The 18,970-nt window shown below is 40.2% G+C and overlaps 2 protein-coding genes across 4 annotated transcripts in view; both read left to right on the top strand.

The window, feature by feature from the left end:
• The first annotated feature begins 798 nt into the window (after positions 1 to 798).
• cysltr3 (cysteinyl leukotriene receptor 3) lies at positions 799 to 11,784 on the top strand. 2 transcript variants are annotated; one of them, XM_037758991.1, is made up of 6 exons: positions 799 to 1,107; positions 1,355 to 1,433; positions 4,406 to 4,577; positions 5,769 to 5,933; positions 6,057 to 6,224; positions 8,910 to 11,784. In XM_037758991.1, the coding sequence occupies exons 2-6, from the start codon at positions 1,427 to 1,429 to the stop codon at positions 9,418 to 9,420; spliced, it is 1,023 nt and encodes a 340-aa protein (XP_037614919.1). In that variant the 5' UTR covers positions 799 to 1,107; positions 1,355 to 1,426; the 3' UTR covers positions 9,421 to 11,784. The 2 variants fall into 2 exon arrangements, with proteins under 2 accessions (XP_037614919.1, XP_037614920.1); XM_037758992.1 differs by lacking the exon at positions 799 to 1,107 and having other exon boundaries at positions 1,133 to 1,433.
• A 4,584-nt stretch (positions 11,785 to 16,368) lies between these two features.
• Positions 16,369 to 18,970, top strand: part of kif1c (kinesin family member 1C) — a 29,497-nt gene continuing 26,895 nt past the window's right edge. For both annotated transcript variants that reach the window (XM_037758902.1, XM_037758900.1), the window contains exons 1-2: positions 16,369 to 16,715; positions 16,908 to 17,047. The gene's annotated coding sequence lies outside the window, so the exon portion shown is untranslated. The remainder of the gene's footprint in view (positions 16,716 to 16,907; positions 17,048 to 18,970) is intronic.

Raw genomic sequence — 18,970 nt, 5'->3', positions numbered from 1 at the left:
ATGAACAAGACTACTGACCAATCACAGACACGAACAAGACTACTGACCAATCACAGACACGAACAAGACTACTGACCAATCACAGACATGAACAAGACTACTGACCAATCACAGACATGAACAAGACTACTGACCAATCACAGACACGAACAAGACTACTGACAGACAGGCAGAGCGGCACATTATACAAAGAGTAAACTATATTAGAGAAATAGGAAGAGGTGAAACTCTTAATCAGACTAACAGTAACAGCTGAAGCTGCTAAATGCAGGAAGAACAGCTGGAAAAAGAAAAAACTCCAGATGTGTGAATGCGTAAATTAACAGACTTATTAATTTAACGGAACACTCAAAAGTAAAGTGTACTTGTCTAAATATAAATAGCATTTACGTGAATAATAGATGAATGAAATACACTTATTTTTACCGTACAACTATCATGTGGCGTCTATGAGTATTTAAAGATCCTTCCACCTGCTCCTCCTCTCTGACGGTGTGAAACGGACTCAAGAGCAAGTAAAATAAATAAATATAATATATAATTCAAAGCGGTAAACACCCCCAACATAAAGCCAGCCGTCCTTCCTGCATCTGTCAGTTTAAACTGTGTTGTTTTTAGTCTGGATTATGACGGTAACTTCTTCATATGTGTGTAATATTATCATATAATCACCGCACTGAGCTCTGATTGGTCAGTAGGCGATGAGTTGATCTCTTATCTGGAGCAGGTTAGCCGTTCAGCATCAGTTACCATGGAGATCTACCCAGCATCAGTTACCATGGTGATCTACCCCGGTAAGAAGTGAACCAGCTTCGTAGTACCGAAAACCCAGAGTTAACCCTGAAGTTACCTCGATAACCACAAATCCTGCTTCGTACTACAGACCTCTGGAAGTGAATGTGAGTCGATGTGACGTCGTCTCAGTGATGGAAACACAACGAGCTGGTTGATGTTCAGTAACTGAATCCTTCCTCCTCTCTGACTGACTCACGACATCATCACGACTTTGTTTATCTAACGACATCATCACATCGCTGCTCTGACTCTCAGATGTGGAGGACAGATGTGGAGGACAGATGTGGAGGACAGATGTGGAGGACATGGTGGGTGAGAGTGTTAATATCTGTTTGCTGAGATCATGAAGAGTGTTGGCTTCCTGCCTACTCCTGTGTGTGTGTGTGTGTGTGTGTGTGTGTGTGTGTGTGTGTGTGTGTGTGTGTGTGTGTGTGTGTGTGTGTGTGTGTGTGTGTGTGTGTGTGTGTGCGTGCGTGCGTGCGTGCGTGCCTCCTTCCATGGAAGTGCGTCTAACACGCCCTCTGACTATCTAACTGACTGTCTCTCTGTCTCTCTGCAGGACCTGAACACTGAAGGGACGGACGGAGACGGAGGAGGAAGCAGAGCGACGGAGAGATGAAGCAGTGACAGGATGAACCGTGAGTTACATATAAATATTAATATATATAATCAACAGCAGCTCCTGGAGTAATCAGATTACATTCTCAACATTCAGCTCCTTAAATGGAGCTCGGAGCCGTTTATCAGGAGTCTGTTGATGCCGACGCGTCGACGCTCACTTCACTTCAAACGTTTACAGGATAAACCTGAAGTTCTCTAAAGTGAAACTGGAAGACGAGAAGACGAACTGAAGGATTAAATGTTCCTGAATGTTTCAAGACCGAGAGAATGAAATCTGTAAATATTAAATATAGAATAAAAGAGATATAAAACATCTTAAATGAACTGTTTAAAAACCGTCTGCATCATCTGAACGGTCTGGAAAATCAATCAGAGGACGACAAACCGACTCGAATTAAATCACCAAAACAAACACAAAACTACAAAGAGACACAGAACGACCACAAAGAGACACAAAACTACAAAGAGACGCCAGGCGACTACAAAGAGACTCAGAACGACTATAAAGAGACTCAGAACGACCACAAAGAGACTCAGAACAACCACAAAGAGACGCCAGGCGACTACAAAGAGACTCAGAACGACTACAAAGAGACTCAGAACAACTACAAAGAGACTCAGAACGACCACAAAGAGACGCCAGGCGACTACAAAGAGACTCAGAACGACCACAAAGAGACTCAGAACGACCACAAAGAGACGCCAGGCGACTACAAAGAGACTCAGAACGACTACAAAGAGACTCAGAACGACCACAAAGAGACGCCAGGCGACTACAAAGAGACTCAGAACGACCACAAAGAGACGCCAGGCGACTACAAGGAGACACAACTGAACTACAAAGAGACGAAGCGACTAGAGACGGACTCAGAATGACCAGACGAGGACACAGAACAGCGTTAGTCTGAGCTGCTGAATCTCAGCTGTTTTAGAGACTCGTGGACGACGGAGACGATTTATTGTCTCTCACAGCGTCTTGTTTACTTTATTCTCCGCTGGACTCTCCGCTCGTCGGTCGGTCACCGAGGTCAAACGGTGGAGTAAACTGTCCTCCGACATCGGCAGCGGGAGGTCAAAGGTCACAGCGGTTAGTGTCTGTTGGGAGAGATTAATGTGGGAAGTTCACAGAAACAGAATCAGAATCAGTGTTCACCGTCGGCTGAGTGATTCTACTGAACTCTACGGGTTAACCTGCTGAGCTCCGATTGGTCAACTCAAACACTCAACGTCAATGAGACGGCTAGTTTAGCTCCTTTGACCCGGTGTGTCCTCTCAGGTGTCTGTCAGGTGTCTGTGAGGTGTCTCTCTCAGGTGTCTCTCAGGTGTCTGTCAGGTGTCTGTCAGGTGTCTGTGAGGTGTCTCTCTCAGGTGTCTGTCAGGTGTCTGTGAGGTGTCTCTCTCAGGTGTCTGTCAGGTGTCTCTCTCAGGTGTCTCTCAGCAGGTGTCTCTCTCAGGTGTCTGTCAGGTGTCTGTCAGGTGTCTGTCAGGTGTCTCTCTCAGGTGTCTCTCAGGTGTCTCTCTCAGGTGTCTGTCAGGTGTCTGTCAGGTGTCTCTCTCAGGTGTCTGTCAGGTGTCTCTCTCAGGTGTCTGTCTGTTGTCTCTCAGGTGTCTCTCTCAGGTGTCTCTCTCAGGTGTCTCTCTCAGGTGTCTGTCTGTTGTCTCTCAGGTGTCTCTCTCAGGTGTCTCTCAGCAGGTATCTCTCTTAGGTGTCTCTCAGCAGGTGTCTCTCTCAGGTGTCTCTCAGCAGGTGTCTCTCAGCAGGTGTCTCTCTCAGGTGTCTCTCTCAGGTGTCAGTCAGGTGTCTGTGAGGTGTCTCTTAGGTGTCTGTCAGCAGGTCTCTCTCAGGTGTCTCTCTCAGGTGTCTCTCTCAGGTGTCTCTCAGCAGGTCTCTCTCAGGTGTCTCTCTCAGGTGTCTCTCAGCAGGTGTCTCTCAGCAGGTGTCTCTCAGCAGGTGTCTCTCTCAGGTGTCTCTCTCAGGTGTCTCTCAGCAGGTGTCTCTCAGCAGGTGTCTCTCTCAGGTGTCTCTCTCAGGTGTCAGTCAGGTGTCTGTGAGGTGTCTCTTAGGTGTCTGTCAGCAGGTCTCTCTCAGGTGTCTCTCTCAGGTGTCTCTCAGGTGTGTCTCTTGTCTGTCAGTCTGTCTGTTGAATGAAGAACAGCTTTGTTCGGATCAGGCCGACTGGTTTGTCCTGGTCTACATACCACACACACCCCCACCTCCACACCAGTCAGTGAACTGGTTCTGTGGCGAGTTCAGGGACAGTGTGTTCCTGTGATTCAGAGGATTATGACAGTGATAACATGATGATGTATTATGATCTGATGTAACGATGTAACGAGGTAACGAGGTGCTCTGCCGGCTGCAGGCTGACTGAGTTCAGTCTCTATCTTCATCTCTGTGTCTCAATGTGTCTCAATGTGTCTCAATGTGTCTCTATGTGTCTCAATGTGTCTCAATGTGTCTCTATGTGTCTCAATGTGTCTCAATGTGTCTCTATGTGTCTCAATGTGTCTCTATGTGTCTCAATGTGTCTCTATGTGTCTCAATGTGTCTCAATGTGTCTCAATGTGTCTCTATGTGTCTCAATGTGTCTCTATGTGTCTCAATGTGTCTCAATGTGTCTCAATGTGTCTCTATGTGTCTCAATGTGTCTCAATGTGTCTCAATGTGTCTCAATGTGTCTCTATGTGTCTCAATGTGTCTCTATGTGTCTCAATGTGTCTCAATGTGTCTCAATGTGTCTCTATGTGTCTCAATGTGTCTCAATGTGTCTCTATGTCTCAATGTGTCTCAATGTGTCTCTATGTGTCTCTATGTCTCAATGTGTCTCTATGTGTCTCAATGTGTCTCTATGTGTCTCAATGTGTCTCTATGTGTCTCTATGTGTCTCAATGTCTCTATGTGTCTCAATGTGTCTCAATGTGTCTCTGTGTCTCTATAACTCATATTACTGATGTCATATTTCATTATATTAAAACACTCTTTTTGCAGATTGCTTCGTCGGCAACGACTCCTCCTCCGAGGAGACCCAGGTGGCGTGTTTCCACGACGACGATGCGTTCAAGTACCGCGCCTACACCTTCACCTACCTGCCGCTGTTCCCCGTGGCGTTCCTCTGCAACATCGGAGCGCTGGTCGTCTTCTTCCTGCAGAGAGGACGCAGGTCGGGACATTTACATACTGAATGAAGACTTTGAATAAACATGAGACCATAAACCGTCAGATCAGATCTGAGACAGGAAGTGCTCCACAGTTAACCCTTTATGGGAGACGACGGTTCATATTTGCATTTAAGAGCAGCTGTTTCTGTTTATATCAGAATAAATATTTACATCTCTCCTCAGTTCAAACTGTTCACCTTTAGAACACAAAGCAGGCTCCTCTTGCTGTGTTGCTGTCTGAATCCAGATATCAGACATCAGAGATGAGTAACTGTGATGGAGGCTCTAGAGCTACAACATCAGAGAAGCGTTTCAGAGATGGAGAGGAAATGATGCTGATATTTAGAACTATATTTAATTAAAGGGACTGTTAGTTAGAATCCTAAATGTCTTGTTAACAGCTTCACCTGTGTCCGTTAAGTCCACTACAGTCAGCGTCCTGTTGCTGGCGCTTGTGCTCGCTCTACATAGACATGAAGGAGCATCGCTCAACACAGTGAGGAGACACACGTCAGCTAAAAGCACAATATCACTCTATATTTCAGCTGCTTGGCAGTAATGTTAGCTGACCAGACCAAGGTCTCTCCATGAATCAATGCTGATCCTAGTGTTGGCTTTTCCCGCCTCAGCCTCCCGACCGCGGCCGGAGGGAACGGGGGAGACGATAACGTTTCTCTCTGCGGAGCCCCGTCACTTCACAAGACACGGGAAACCTCTGTTGGTCTGGAGGAGCTGCAGCAGTTATTTCTGCACAAACGTCCACTGAACATTCACTAGATATTCTCAGAGCTAAAATAACTCTTCTGCAGTGTGGAGTGAGCAGCATGCACGTGAGAGGTGGAGAGAGAGAGAGAGAGAGAAGGAGCGTGGTGTGTGAGTGAAGGCAGGCAGAGGAGCAGAGGAGCAGAGGAGCAGTCTGAACAGCGTAGCTACACGTGAGCGCTCATGGGACGACGACCCGGTAGATTTAAACGTGTAAAAAGTTACCAACAGTCCCTTTAAACTATCAGCATCCCTTTCTCTCCGTCTCTGAAACGTTTCTCTGATATTGCCCGACTCTCTTTCTGACTGACTTTACTGAAGGATAGTTAACTAGAGACATCCAGAGATTTATACGCCCTCAGTTTATCTTTACAGCGCTGCCGTTGGCATGGTTACTAACATCTTTATGTTTCCTGTTTCCCCTCCTGAAGCTCCGCCTCCTGCGTGGTCATGATGAACCTCGCCCTATCAGACGGCAGCTTCTCCCTCACCCTGCCGCTGCGGTTGGCTTATTACTTCCGGGGCGGAGTCTGGGACTTCCCTGATTGGCTGTGCCGACTGTGCGTCTACGGCTTCTACGTCAACCTGTACACCAGGTAACACACACACATGCACTCACACACACACATACACACACACACACACACACACACACACACACACACACGGTCCTGGTAGAAAGATGAAGTATTAAGATGAAGTCACTCTTCCTCCCTCAGCATCCTCTTCCTCACGCTACTGAGCGTGCTCCGTTGGCTCGCCGTAAACCATCCGCTCCGTCACCGCACTCTGGTCACGCCCACTCGAACCCTATTGGTCTGTCTGGGCGTCTGGCTGTTTGTGGGCGTGTCCTCCATCCCCTTCCTGTACCAGGGGGTGAAGACGAGGTGAGACAGAAAATACATATCAACTTTATATTAAACTTCATCTCTTAGTTTTTACTGTTTCAACTTTATCTCTTAATTTTATTTAATTTTTTTTTTTTTGTGAGAAATGAACTTTATCTTTAATCTTAAATTACTTTTTTATTTATATATTTTTTATTTTGTAATTTTAAAAGCTTTTTATCTCGATCTCTTTTTCTAATTTTATTTGTATTATTTTAAATCATTTTTAAGCATCAATTTTTACACAACTTTATCTCCTTTTAAATTCATATTTTTGGATATTTTCTTAAGTTTTAAATTCTTAAGTTATGAAATATAATATGATATTATAATGATACAATATGTTTTTACTTCATGACCCTAATTATAATTTCTGTAAAAATATTTTTAATTCTGTAATCTTAAAAACTTCATCACACTAATTTTAATTAGTGTGATTTTTTAGCTTTTATATTTAGATAAATTATTTAAAACTTGTTTTGTATAACATTATCTCCTGTTTTTTTTATAAATGTATCTTTTTAACTTCATCATTTTTTATTTAATATTTTCTTACATTTAAAGAAGTTATAAAATATATTAATTTATTATGTTTTTAACTTTGTCACATTTTTGTAAACGTTATCTTTTTAACTTTTTACTTAAATAATTTAAAAGATTTTTATTGTTTCAACTTTAGAAAAAAATGTATCTCCATTTTTATTATTAATAATATAATAATAATAATTATTATTATTATTATAATATTAATAATGAATTTAAAGTTATTCAGCACACTTTAAAATAAAGCAAAATCTCAAACATCTTTTAATGTTTTACATAACTTTATCACCTGTTTTATTTTTTAACATCATCAACTTTTATTTAATTCATATTTTTCTTAATTTTGAAATGTTATATAATATATTTATAATATTATAGGATAATAATACGATATGATTTTTAACTTAATCACCTTTTTTTATTATTATTTGTTTCCCTTTTAAAATACAGTTTTTCATTTATTTACTGTATTTTTGTAATTTAAATATTCTTATTCAGTGTTTAAATTATGTATAAACGTAATCTGTAAAAACATTATAATTAAATAAAAGTAGTGAATTATTTTTTAATTATTTAATTATGTAAACTTTTCATTAACATTGTCTTTAAAAAGAGTTCAGGAGGATTCTGAAGAACACGTCGTGGTGTTTCCTGATGCCGTTACCTGATTAAACATATCACGTTGTTTCAGTTCATTTCCATAGAAATAGATAAATATATAAATAATGAAAGAACTAATAGCCGTCTGGAGGGAAATCTAAACACTGAAGGAAGGTTTGAACTTCACTTCAAGGTAGAACTACTTTTACTGAAGCACCTTTTAGTGGTCTGAAGAAGATTGTTTAAACCATAAAGCATAAACATCTGTTTCATCAGACGACAGCGTTTCATGTTTGTTATTAAACCTGCAGTTTCATTGTGTGTATTTAAAGTGACGGACTTCAGCTGCTGCTTCCTCACAATGACTTTAACTACAGACACAAACCTACGATACCGAGCTGTCGTCTAGGATGAATTATAATAATAATGACTTTAACTACAGACACAAACCTACGAGACCGAGCTGTCGTCTAGGATGAATAATAATAATAATAATAACTTTAGAGCTTTATTTATATAGAACTTCCTCACACTGACTGGAGCTACGGACAGAAACCTACGAGTGCTGCGAGAATAGTAATGATAACGTGTCTCAGGTACGGAGGACCACAAGAGCCACGGAAACAGTATTAATTGATTATTTAACTAATTGTTCAATAAACAAATTTCCATTAATAAATTTGTTTATTTGTAAAATTATTAGAAAATTATTTATTAATCTATGAATCAATTATTAAAATTACAAAGTAATTAATTATTTGACATTTTTAATGAGCAAATTAAAAAGAAGAATTATAAAAAAATAATTTACAAAATTAAATATTAATCCATCAATAAATAGTTCAAATTAAAAAAGGATGAACAAAAACACCATACAAGTACATCATTAAAAAATATATTAATGAATTCATAAATAAATAATGGAATGCACTTTAAAAAGAGAAACAAAAATAAAACTGTTTTAAAAATTAAAAATTAAAAAAATGTATATCGATTTAAAACCTGTATTCTCAATTCAACTTGTGAATCCAGTTATTTATTTCTCTTTTTAAACTTAAATTCCATTATTTATTTATGAATTAATTAATTAATGTATTTTTATTTGTGTTTTATGGTGTTTTTGTAAATCCCTTTTTAATTTGAACTATTTATTATTGAACGAATTTATTGGATATTATTTTATATTTCTCCTTTTTATTGCTCATTAAAATGTCAATTAATTAATTACTGTGAGTCCATTTATTTATAGAATAATCAATTTACAATAAACAGATTTATTAATGACTATTTTTATTGTAGTTAGTTATTAATCAATAAAATGCTTTATTGCTATTTACGTGACTTGTGATCTCCATCTCTGCAGCTCCACTGAGCTTTTTAGCCTCTTTTAGCTTCTAGTTTTGGTTTTACCATCATCAGAAATATCAACATCAAATGTTAACTCTCTAGATCCCGTTCCTTTAGCGATTAGTGATGAAAGGAATTAAACTAAAATCTGTGGTTCATTGGTTTGCTCGTCTCTCCGCTGGTTCTCTCTCTCAGGGATGGGTGTCCTCGATGCTTCGAGCCGTCCAGCTCGTCCAATTGGGGGCGTGTCCTGATCTTAAACTACGTGGCGTTGGCTCTCGGCTTCCTCCTCCCTTTCGTCACAATCATCGTTTGCTACAGCAGGATCGTGCGACGCCTGAAGGCCCGCTTCGGCCTCCACGGCAGCAGTCGATCCGACACTCGCCGTCGCGACAGACGGCGCTCGATGAACCTGGTCGCCATGGTGACGGCGACCTTCCTGCTCTGCTTTCTGCCCTATCACGTGATACGGTCTCTGCATCTGCACGCCGTGTGCGGCGGCTGGGACTGCGGCGTCACGCAGGCGCTGCAGCGGGCGGTGGTGGTGACGCTGTGTCTGGCGGCGTCCAACAGCGTGGTCAACCCGCTGCTGTACTACTACTCCACCAGGACGTTCAGAGACAACATGAGGGAGGCTCAGTCCTCTCTGATGGCCAGCAGGAGGGGGTCCGGACTGGCTCTAAAGAGGAGAAGGAGCACCGCCTGAGGGACCTGGAGGGTCATCAGAGGCCCAATCCCAATGTCCCCCCTGAAGCCTAAATGGACTTAGCGGGAACGCGCCTCAAAGTCCATGAGTGTGGATATCTGTCCCTATCAGCTCTGCGGCTGGATCCGTCAAAAAACTCCTTCCTTACTTCCTTTTCCTAAATCCTTCTGCTTCACGTTGATGGAACACATCAAGGATTATTTAATTGTGGTCTTTATAGAATCTTTTGTTTTATTTATTTCAATGAAAATACATATTTATAACATTCTTCTGTAAATTAAAGTGTCACCTTTGCGACCTAAAATAGAAGGTAAGGTCGCAGAAGGTCGTAGAAAATAAATTGGGTGAAAGAATGAGACTGAAATCACCGGCAGCTCTGAAGACAGTGGCTATTAAGAAGGGTCCAACAGTCGGCAAGGAGGTTCCAGGTGTTGGGGAGTCCAGAGGTTGTTGAGGACTCCAGGGATTGTTGGGGAGTCCAGGGAGTTTTGGGGAGTCCAGGGCTTGTTGGGGAGTCCAGGGAGTTTTGGGGAGTCCAGGGCTTGTTGGGGAGTCCAGGGATTGTTGGGGAATTTTGGGGTTGTTGAGGTATACAGGGGTTGTTGGGGAGTCTTTGGATTGTTGGGGAGTCCAGGGTTTGTTGGGGAGTCCAGGGATTGTTGGGAAGTCCAAGGGTTGTTGGGGAGTCCAGGGGTTGTTGGGGAGTCTAGTTGTTGTTGGGGAGTCCAGGTGTTGTTGTTGAGTCCAGGTGTTGTTGAGGACTCCAGGGAGTTTTGGGGAGTCTTTTGATTGTTGGGGAGTCCAGGGAGTTTTGGGGAGTCTTTGGATTGTTGGGGAGTCCAGAGTTTGTTGGGGAGTCCAGGGATTGTTGGGAAGTCCAAGGGTTGTTGGGGAGTCCAGGGTTTGTTGGGGAGTCCAGGGATTGTTGGGAAGTCCAAGGGTTGTTGGGGAGTCCAGGGATTGTTGGGAAGTCCAAGGGTTGTTGGGGAGTCCAGGGTTTGTTGGGGAGTCCAGGGATTGTTGGGGAGTCCAGGGATTGTTGAGGAGTCAAGGGATTGTTGAGGAGTCAAGGGATTGTTGGGGAGTCTAGTTGTTGTTAGGGAGTCCAGGTGTTGTTGTTGAGTCCAGGTGTTGTTGAGGACTCCAGGGAGTTTTGGGGAGTCTTTTGATTGTTGGGGAGTCCAGGGAGTTTTGGGGAGTCTTTGGATTGTTGGGGAGTCCAGAGTTTGTTGGGGAGTCCAGGGATTGTTGGGAAGTCCAAGGGTTGTTGGGGAGTCCAGGGTTTGTTGGGGAGTCCAGGGATTGTTGGGAAGTCCAAGGGTTGTTGGGGAGTCCAGGGATTGTTGGGAAGTCCAAGGGTTGTTGGGGAGTCCAGGGTTTGTTGGGGAGTCCAGGGATTGTTGGGGAGTCCAGGGATTGTTGAGGAGTCAAGGGATTGTTGAGGAGTCAAGGGATTGTTGGGGAGTCTAGTTGTTGTTGGGGAGTCCAGGTGTTGTTGTTGAGTCCAGGTGTTGTTGAGGACTCCAGGGATTGTTGGGGAGTCTTTGGATTGTTGTGGATTCCATGGAGTATTGGGGAGTCCAGGGGTTGTTTAGGAGGATCCAGTTGTTGTTTAGGAGGATCCAGTTGTTGTTTAGGAGGGTCCAGTTGTTGTTTAGGAGGGTCCAGTTGTTGTTTAGGAGGGTCCAGTTGTTGTTTAGGAGGGTCCAGATGTTGTTTAGGAGGAAGTTCCTGTTATATAAACTACACTTAAAACTGCATTCGGTCAATTTGAGCAAATATTATAACTTTTTATTATATTTGGTCAAACACAGGGACACAGGAGAAAATGTCTTATTTTATTTCACTGTGGTGAAGTTAGTTAGTGGACATCTTGGACACGTGTCTCTAAATGTCTCTAAATGTCTCTAAATATGTGTCTCCATCACCTGTTGAGTAACGGCGCCCTCTGCAGGGTTTCACACTGAGAAGCTACCTGTCAGGTGTTTCTGACTGAAAGTACGCCGCTGATATTCTCTGTTTCTCTTCATGTTCAGACTCAAACCAACAGTCTTATTATACACTGTATATGAAGGATTCATCCGCCGCTGAAAATAGTCCCCAACAAGTCCCTATTTCCTCCTGTTTGATAAAAACTACAGCGAGATGAAACTACTGTATATATCTGTTTTTAAAGATTAACGTCGGACCAACACATCGTTGGTTTGGGTCTATACATGGTGTGTGTGTGTGTGTGTGTGTGTGTGTGTGTGTGTGTGTGGTTATTAATAATTGTTTTATAAACTTGTTTCCAGTGAAGAATCTTTGTTTACATGTTTGATTAATCGGTAATAAATTAAACTCAATATAAGAAGTTTCAGTCACGTAAACAGGAAGTAGCTCCTTCTCGCTGCTCGCCGTTCACGCTGAACGTCCTGATTCATTTATTTATGTCTTTTCACAGAAATCTGTCGTCGTGGTGAGATGGAAGATAGATATTTAAATATTTACCAGATAAGGTCGCTGCCTGCAGCATCACTGTGAGTCACAGCGCTTAGTATCATCAGATACAGTTAAAGTTTAGTTAAAGTGTACAGTTAAAGTATTACCAGATACATGTACTCAGAGTTAAAGTATCATCAGATACATGTACTCAGAGTTAAAGTATCATCAGATACATGTACTTCAAGTAAAAGTATTCATTTAGCAGTAAAATATACATTACTACAGTCTGGTGGTATTCTGTCTTGTTTAACAGAGTACTACTACAGTCTGGTGGTATTCTGATCTCTGACCTGCAGGGGGCGCAAAAGTACTTCGGTTTATACTTCAACTGTACTTCATCTCACAGGGAAGTATTGTAGTTTTTCCTCCTCTACGTCCGTCTGTCAGCAGAACTCCACTCAGGTAATATGATGAAGTACTTCACATTAAAGTACTTAAAGGTACGCAGTAGTACTCAGATCCTTTACTGCAGTAAAAGTACTAATACCACACTGTAAAAGTACTCAACTACAAGTAAAAGGCCTGCCTTAAAAACTAGTAGTAAAAGCATTTAAGTATTATCAGCTAAATATACATTAAGTACTTAAAGTAAAAGTATTCATAGCGCAGTAAAGTGTACCTAAAGTATTGTAATGTGAGTATTATCTTCTAAAAGTACTTACAGTAGTCTCCAGTAAAAGTACTGCTGTGTCAGTAAAATGTTGTAATCTGTAAAGTAACTAAAGCTGTCAGTGTAAAGTACAACGTGTACCTCTGAGATGTAGTAGAGTATAAAGTACAACGTGTACCTCTGAGATGTAGTAGAGTATAAAGTACAACGTGTACCTCTGAGATGTAGTAGAGTATAAAGTACTATAGTTACCTCTGAGATGTAGTAGAGTATAAAGTACTATAGTTACCTCTGAGATGTAGTAGAGTATAAAGTACTATAGTTACCTCTGAGATGTAGTAGAGTATAAAGTACTATAGTTACCTCTGAGATGTAGTAGAGTATAAAGTACTATAGTTACCTCTGAGATGTAGTAGAGTATAAAGTACTCTATAAGTACAGTAGAAGTAGGAAGTAGTAGAACATGGAGAAATACTCAGTAAAGTACTAGAGTAAATGTACTTGGACGTGGAGCAGCAGCACCCCCCGGTGGTCACGTTGGGGTCATGACATCACAGGAGGACGTCCAATCATTCCACCGGGAGACGATCACACGGAGGTCAAAGGTCAGAGACAACAATCATCACGAGGACACAAACACAAAACTGGTTTAAACAAATACTGCTTTCTTTATCGTGTGTGTGTGTGTGTGTCTGTGTGTCTGTGTGTGTGTGTGTGTCTGTGTGTGTGTGTTTCCTGACTTCCAGATGTTTCCTGACCCCTGCCCCCCCACACACACACAGACAGACACTCGTGATGTTTGACGTCGTCTGAACACACAGACAGAAACCGAGGTGATGAAAACGTATTTACCTGAAACACACACAGAGACAGACAGAGACACACACAGAGACACACAGAGACAGACAGAGATACACACAGAGACACACAGAGACAGACAGAGACACACACAGAGACACACAGAGAGACACAGAGACACAGAGAGACACAGAGAGACACACAGAGAGACACACAGACACAGAGACACACAGAGAGAGACACACAGAGACACACAGAGACACACAGAGAGAAACACACAGAGAGACACAGAGACACACAGAGACACAGAGAGACACACAGAGAGACACACAGACACAGAGACACACAGAGAGAGACACACAGAGACACACAGAGACACAGAGAGACACACAGAGACACACAGAGACACACAGAGACACACAGAGAGAAACACACAGAGAGACACAGAGACACAGAGAGACACACAGAGAGACACAGAGACACAGAGAGACACACAGAGACACACAGAGACACACAGAGAGAGACACACAGAGAGACACAGAGACACAGAGAGACACAGAGACACACAGAGACACACAGAGAGAGACACACAGAGACACACAGAGAGAGACACACAGAGAGACACAGAGACACAGAGAGACACACAGAGAGACACAGAGACACAGAGAGACACACAGAGACACACAGAGAGAAACACACAGAGACACACAGAGAGACACAGAGACACAGAGAGACACAGAGACACAGAGAGACACACAGAGAGACACAGAGACACAGAGAGACACACAGAGACACACAGAGAGAAACACACAGAGACACACAGAGAGACACAGAGACACAGAGAGACACAGAGAGACACACAGAGACACACAGAGAGAAACACACAGAGACACAGAGAGACACAGAGAGACACACAGACACACAGACACAGAGACACAGAGAAACACAGAGAGACACACAGACACACAGACACAGAGACACAGAGAAACACAGAGAGACACACAGACACAGAGACACAGAGAAACAGAGACACACAGAGAGACACACAGACACACAGACACAGAGACACACAGAGACACACAGAGAGAAACACACAGAGACACACAGAGAGACACAGAGACACAGAGAGACACAGAGACACAGAGAGACACACAGAGAGACACAGAGACACAGAGAGACACAGAGAGACACACAGACACAGAGACACAGAGACACACAGAGAGACACACAGACACAGAGACACACAGAGACACAGAGACACAGAGACACACAGAGACACACAGACACAGAGACACACAGAGACACAGAGACACAGAGAAACAGAATACTGTATGAAAGTTATTATGAACTAATGAAACAGTCTCTATTGATCTCATTTATATAAATATGGTACATATATATAATAATATGATATATATAATATAATAATATAAGTGAGCCGAATCGTCTCTGACCGTCTCCTGTCTGCAGTGAACTCATCATTATACAGATATCGATCACTGGATCACTGTGCTGCGGAGGAAAACCTAAAAACATGGAGATTCTCTATGGAGTTCTGCAGCGTCTCTTTTCTCTGACTTCTAAGTGGATTTATGGATGTTTATTCTTTTACGTACATAATAATAATGATATCCTCTGAAAGTGTAAGTCTCACTGAATCTATTGATGTATGTTTCATGTCTGTGTGTTCAGATTTGACGGAGTTAAAGGCGCCAACAGGAAGCAGTTTATGAACATAACTATTTAGATAGAATGTTTCAGCTGTTTTTAGTGTTTGTGACGTCACACACACACACACTGCCCCTTTAATTAACATCCTGTGTGCGCATGTCTCCGGTTCCAGTGCAACGTCACACGGGGGGGAGGGGCATGGCGACAAAGATCGTATATGTTTGAGAAGATGATCCACTCTTACTTCATAATAGTACTGCTGATAGGCAGTACAAACTTGAGGTACTTGTACTTTACGTGAGTATTTTTACAGTGCGGTATTGGTACTTTTACTGGAACAGAGTAATTTTAAAATGTGGTATCAGTACTTTTACTTTAACAAAGTATTTATAAAGTGTGGTATTAGTACTTTTACTTTAACAGAGTACTTTTACAGAATCAGAATCAGAATGGTGTTTATTGCCAGGTGTTCGACGTCTACACTAGGAATCTGTTTTGGTTTTGTTGGTGCAAGTAAACAGTAAAATAACAAAAGAATAGATAAAAACGTTAGAATAAAATAAGAATAAAAAAATTGAAATCCTACCAATTTTCCAATATACAAAATAAGCTATAAACAAAAGTAAACATGATATAAAGTGTGGTATTATTACTTTTGATGTAACATAGTATTCATACAGTGTGGTATTAGTACTTTTAATGTAACATATTCATACAGTGTGGTATTACTGTAACAGAGTATTCATACAGTGTGGTATTATTACTTTTGATGTAACAGAGTATTTGTACAGTGTGGTATTACTGTAACAGAGTATTTGTACAGTGTGGTATTACTGTAACAGAGTATTTGTACAGTGTGGTATTACTGTAACAGAGTATTCATACAGTGTGGTATTAGTACTTTTAATGTAACATATTCATACAGTGTGGTATTACTGTAACAGAGTATTTGTACAGTGTGGTATTATTACTTTTGATGTAACAGAGTATTTGTACAGTGTGGTATTACTGTAACAGAGTATTTGTACAGTGTGGTATTATTACTTTTGATGTAACAGAGTATTCATACAGTGTGGTATTATTACTTTTGATGTAACAGAGTATTTGTACAGTGTGGTATTACTGTAACAGAGTATTTGTACAGTGTGGTATTACTGTAACAGAGTATTTGTACAGTGTGGTATTCGTACTATTAGTATGATAGTAGTACTTTTGTTGTGTTTCTAACGGCACATATTTAGAGTCAGTGAGTATCAGTCAGAGTGAGACCTCCTGTCTGAGGAGGAAGAGCGGAGCTGGCCGCTGATTGGCTGGCTGAGCTCCGGAGCTGGTCTCTGATTGGCTGATCTCTCTCCTCTGGATCCTGCACGGGGACGCGCCCGCATTCTCACGCGCACACCCGCCGCGCGGCCAGGCCGGCCAGCCTCTCTGCCCCCCCCCTCTCTTTTCTTTTCTTTCTCTTAAACTCTGTTTTTCCGTTGAAACTCTCCGGTAACATCCGGTTAACCGTTAACCGTTAACCCCCCCCCCCCTCACCGACCACCGGACCACCGGACCACCGGACTACTCTCCGTGAGTCTCCGTGAGTCTCCGTGAGTCTCCCCTCCGCCCCGCAGCGGCCTGAACTCTCCTTCATCTTGTTTCTGCTCTCCGGTAACCGGCGGTGACGTCACACACGAGGACGGGAATCCTCCGCCGGTTGACCGGAAGAGACCGACAGACACCGACTCCAGTGAGAGAAAAACTTTTCTTTAACGCGTGTGAGTGCGTGCGTGTTTGTGTGTGCGCGTGCGTGCGTGTGACAGCAGCGCCCCCCCAGCTCACTGTGTGTGTGTCCCGGTACCGACAGGCCCGGACCAGGACCAGACCAGGACCAGGACCAGGACCAGGACCAGGACCAGGACCAGGACCAGGACCAGACCAGGACCAGACCAGGACCAGGACCAGACCAGGACCAGACCAGGACCCGTTGGTTTGCTGTTTTGTGTTCTACCGGAGAGATGTGGTCGGTGTGACCGGATCAGCGCCGTGCTTCAACCAGACTCACCGTTTCCTCCGGTAGAGGTGAGTCATCTCTGGTTATCTAATTTAACTTAATTAAACTAATCTAACTTAATTTAATCTAACTTAATTTAATTTAATCTAAGCTAATTCAATTTAACTTAATTTAACCTAATTTAACTTAATTTAATTTAATCTAATCTAACTTAATTTAACTTAATTTAATCTAATTTAACTTAATTTAACTTAATTAAACTAATCTAACTTAATTTAATTTAATCTAAGCTAATTCAATCTAACTTAATTTAATCTAATTTAACTTAATCTAACTTAATTTAACCTAATTTAACTTAATTTAATTTAATCTAATCTAACTTAATTTAACTTAATTTAATCTAATTTAACTTAATTTAACTTAATTAAACTAATCTAACTTAATTTAATTTAATCTAAGCTAATTCAATCTAACTTAATTTAACCTAATTTAACTTAATTTAATTTAATCTAATCTAACTTAATTTAACTTAATTTAATCTAATTTAACTTAATTTAACTTAATTTAACTTAACTTGTTATAATATAACATAACAAAATGTAATTTAATTTAATTTAATTTAAGTTGTTATTATATAACATAACATAATTTAATTTAACTTAACTTAACTTAACTTGTTATAATATAACATAACATAATATTATTTAATTTAATTTAATTTAATTTAACTTCATTTAACTTGTTATAATATAACATAAAATAATATAATTTAATATAACATTATATAACTAATTTAATTTAATACAATTAAATTAAAGTAAATTTGTTATAATATAACATAATATAATTTAATTTAACTTAAGTTAACTTAATTTGTTATAAAATCACAATAACATAATTTCATTTAGTTTAATTTAATTTAATATAACATTATATAACTTAATTTAATTTAATACAATTAAAGTAAATTTGTTCTAATATAACATAATTTAATTTAATTTAATATAATACAGCACAATATAATATAAAATGAAATAATATAAATTAATATAATAAAATGTAACAATAGAATAGAATATAATGTGATATAATACAATATAACATAATATAATATAATTTAATGTAATATAATTTAATAAGATCTAAAATAATATAATAATAGGAATATACTCGTGTTGCTGTTAGTAATTTATAGTTTTCAATCCACTTTAATTAGATTTAATTGACAGTATTTAATATCCACATTAATCCTCCTGTTATTTACCTTTAAATACGAGTCAGTCAATAAACTATATATTATTATTACAAGTTGTCAATACAGCATACTAATAAATCCTACAACATATAAATTAAATCTAAAATACATAAATCTAAAAGATAAGATAAGATCATTAACTGAAATTAATCAGATCATTAATCATTGTGATCAAATCTTATTGGTTTTAAAGATATGTATTGGAAATTATCAACAAAAAAAGCATAATTTAAAATAAAACATTCATTTAAAAAATAAATAAATAAAATAGTAATAATATAATTATTAATAATGATAATGAAAAAAAAAAAACATTAAAAAAATCCGAAATAAAGCTGTAAAGTTTCATGAGGCTGTGATTATCCTAGAGGTCACCAGAGGTCATTTTATACAGGGAGGTCAATGAAATGTCTCCTATGGGGACTAACATCATCACACATGAACCCAGTTGGGCTCATTGGATCCACCAGAGTCTCAGCTTTACAGTGAGACCCGCTTTATGTGATTCAGGACTGTTTATGGACCCCAGGATGCAGAAATATTCAGATATGGGAGACAATAAGACATTTGTACTACAGTCACATATCTGGAGGTCAGAGGTCAACGGACCCCTTTGAAAATGGACATGACAGTTTTCCCTCGTTCAAATTTAGCGTTATTTAACCTTTTATTCTGACATTTTTCAGTTTTTTTATGTACAAAAAAACCCCTCACACATTCACATATCTGGAGGTCT

Source organism: Sebastes umbrosus, chromosome 22 (assembly GCF_015220745.1).
Source record: "Sebastes umbrosus isolate fSebUmb1 chromosome 22, fSebUmb1.pri, whole genome shotgun sequence".
Lineage (NCBI taxonomy): Eukaryota > Metazoa > Chordata > Actinopteri > Perciformes > Sebastidae > Sebastes > Sebastes umbrosus.
This window is presented reverse-complemented; position numbering and strand designations above follow the sequence as displayed.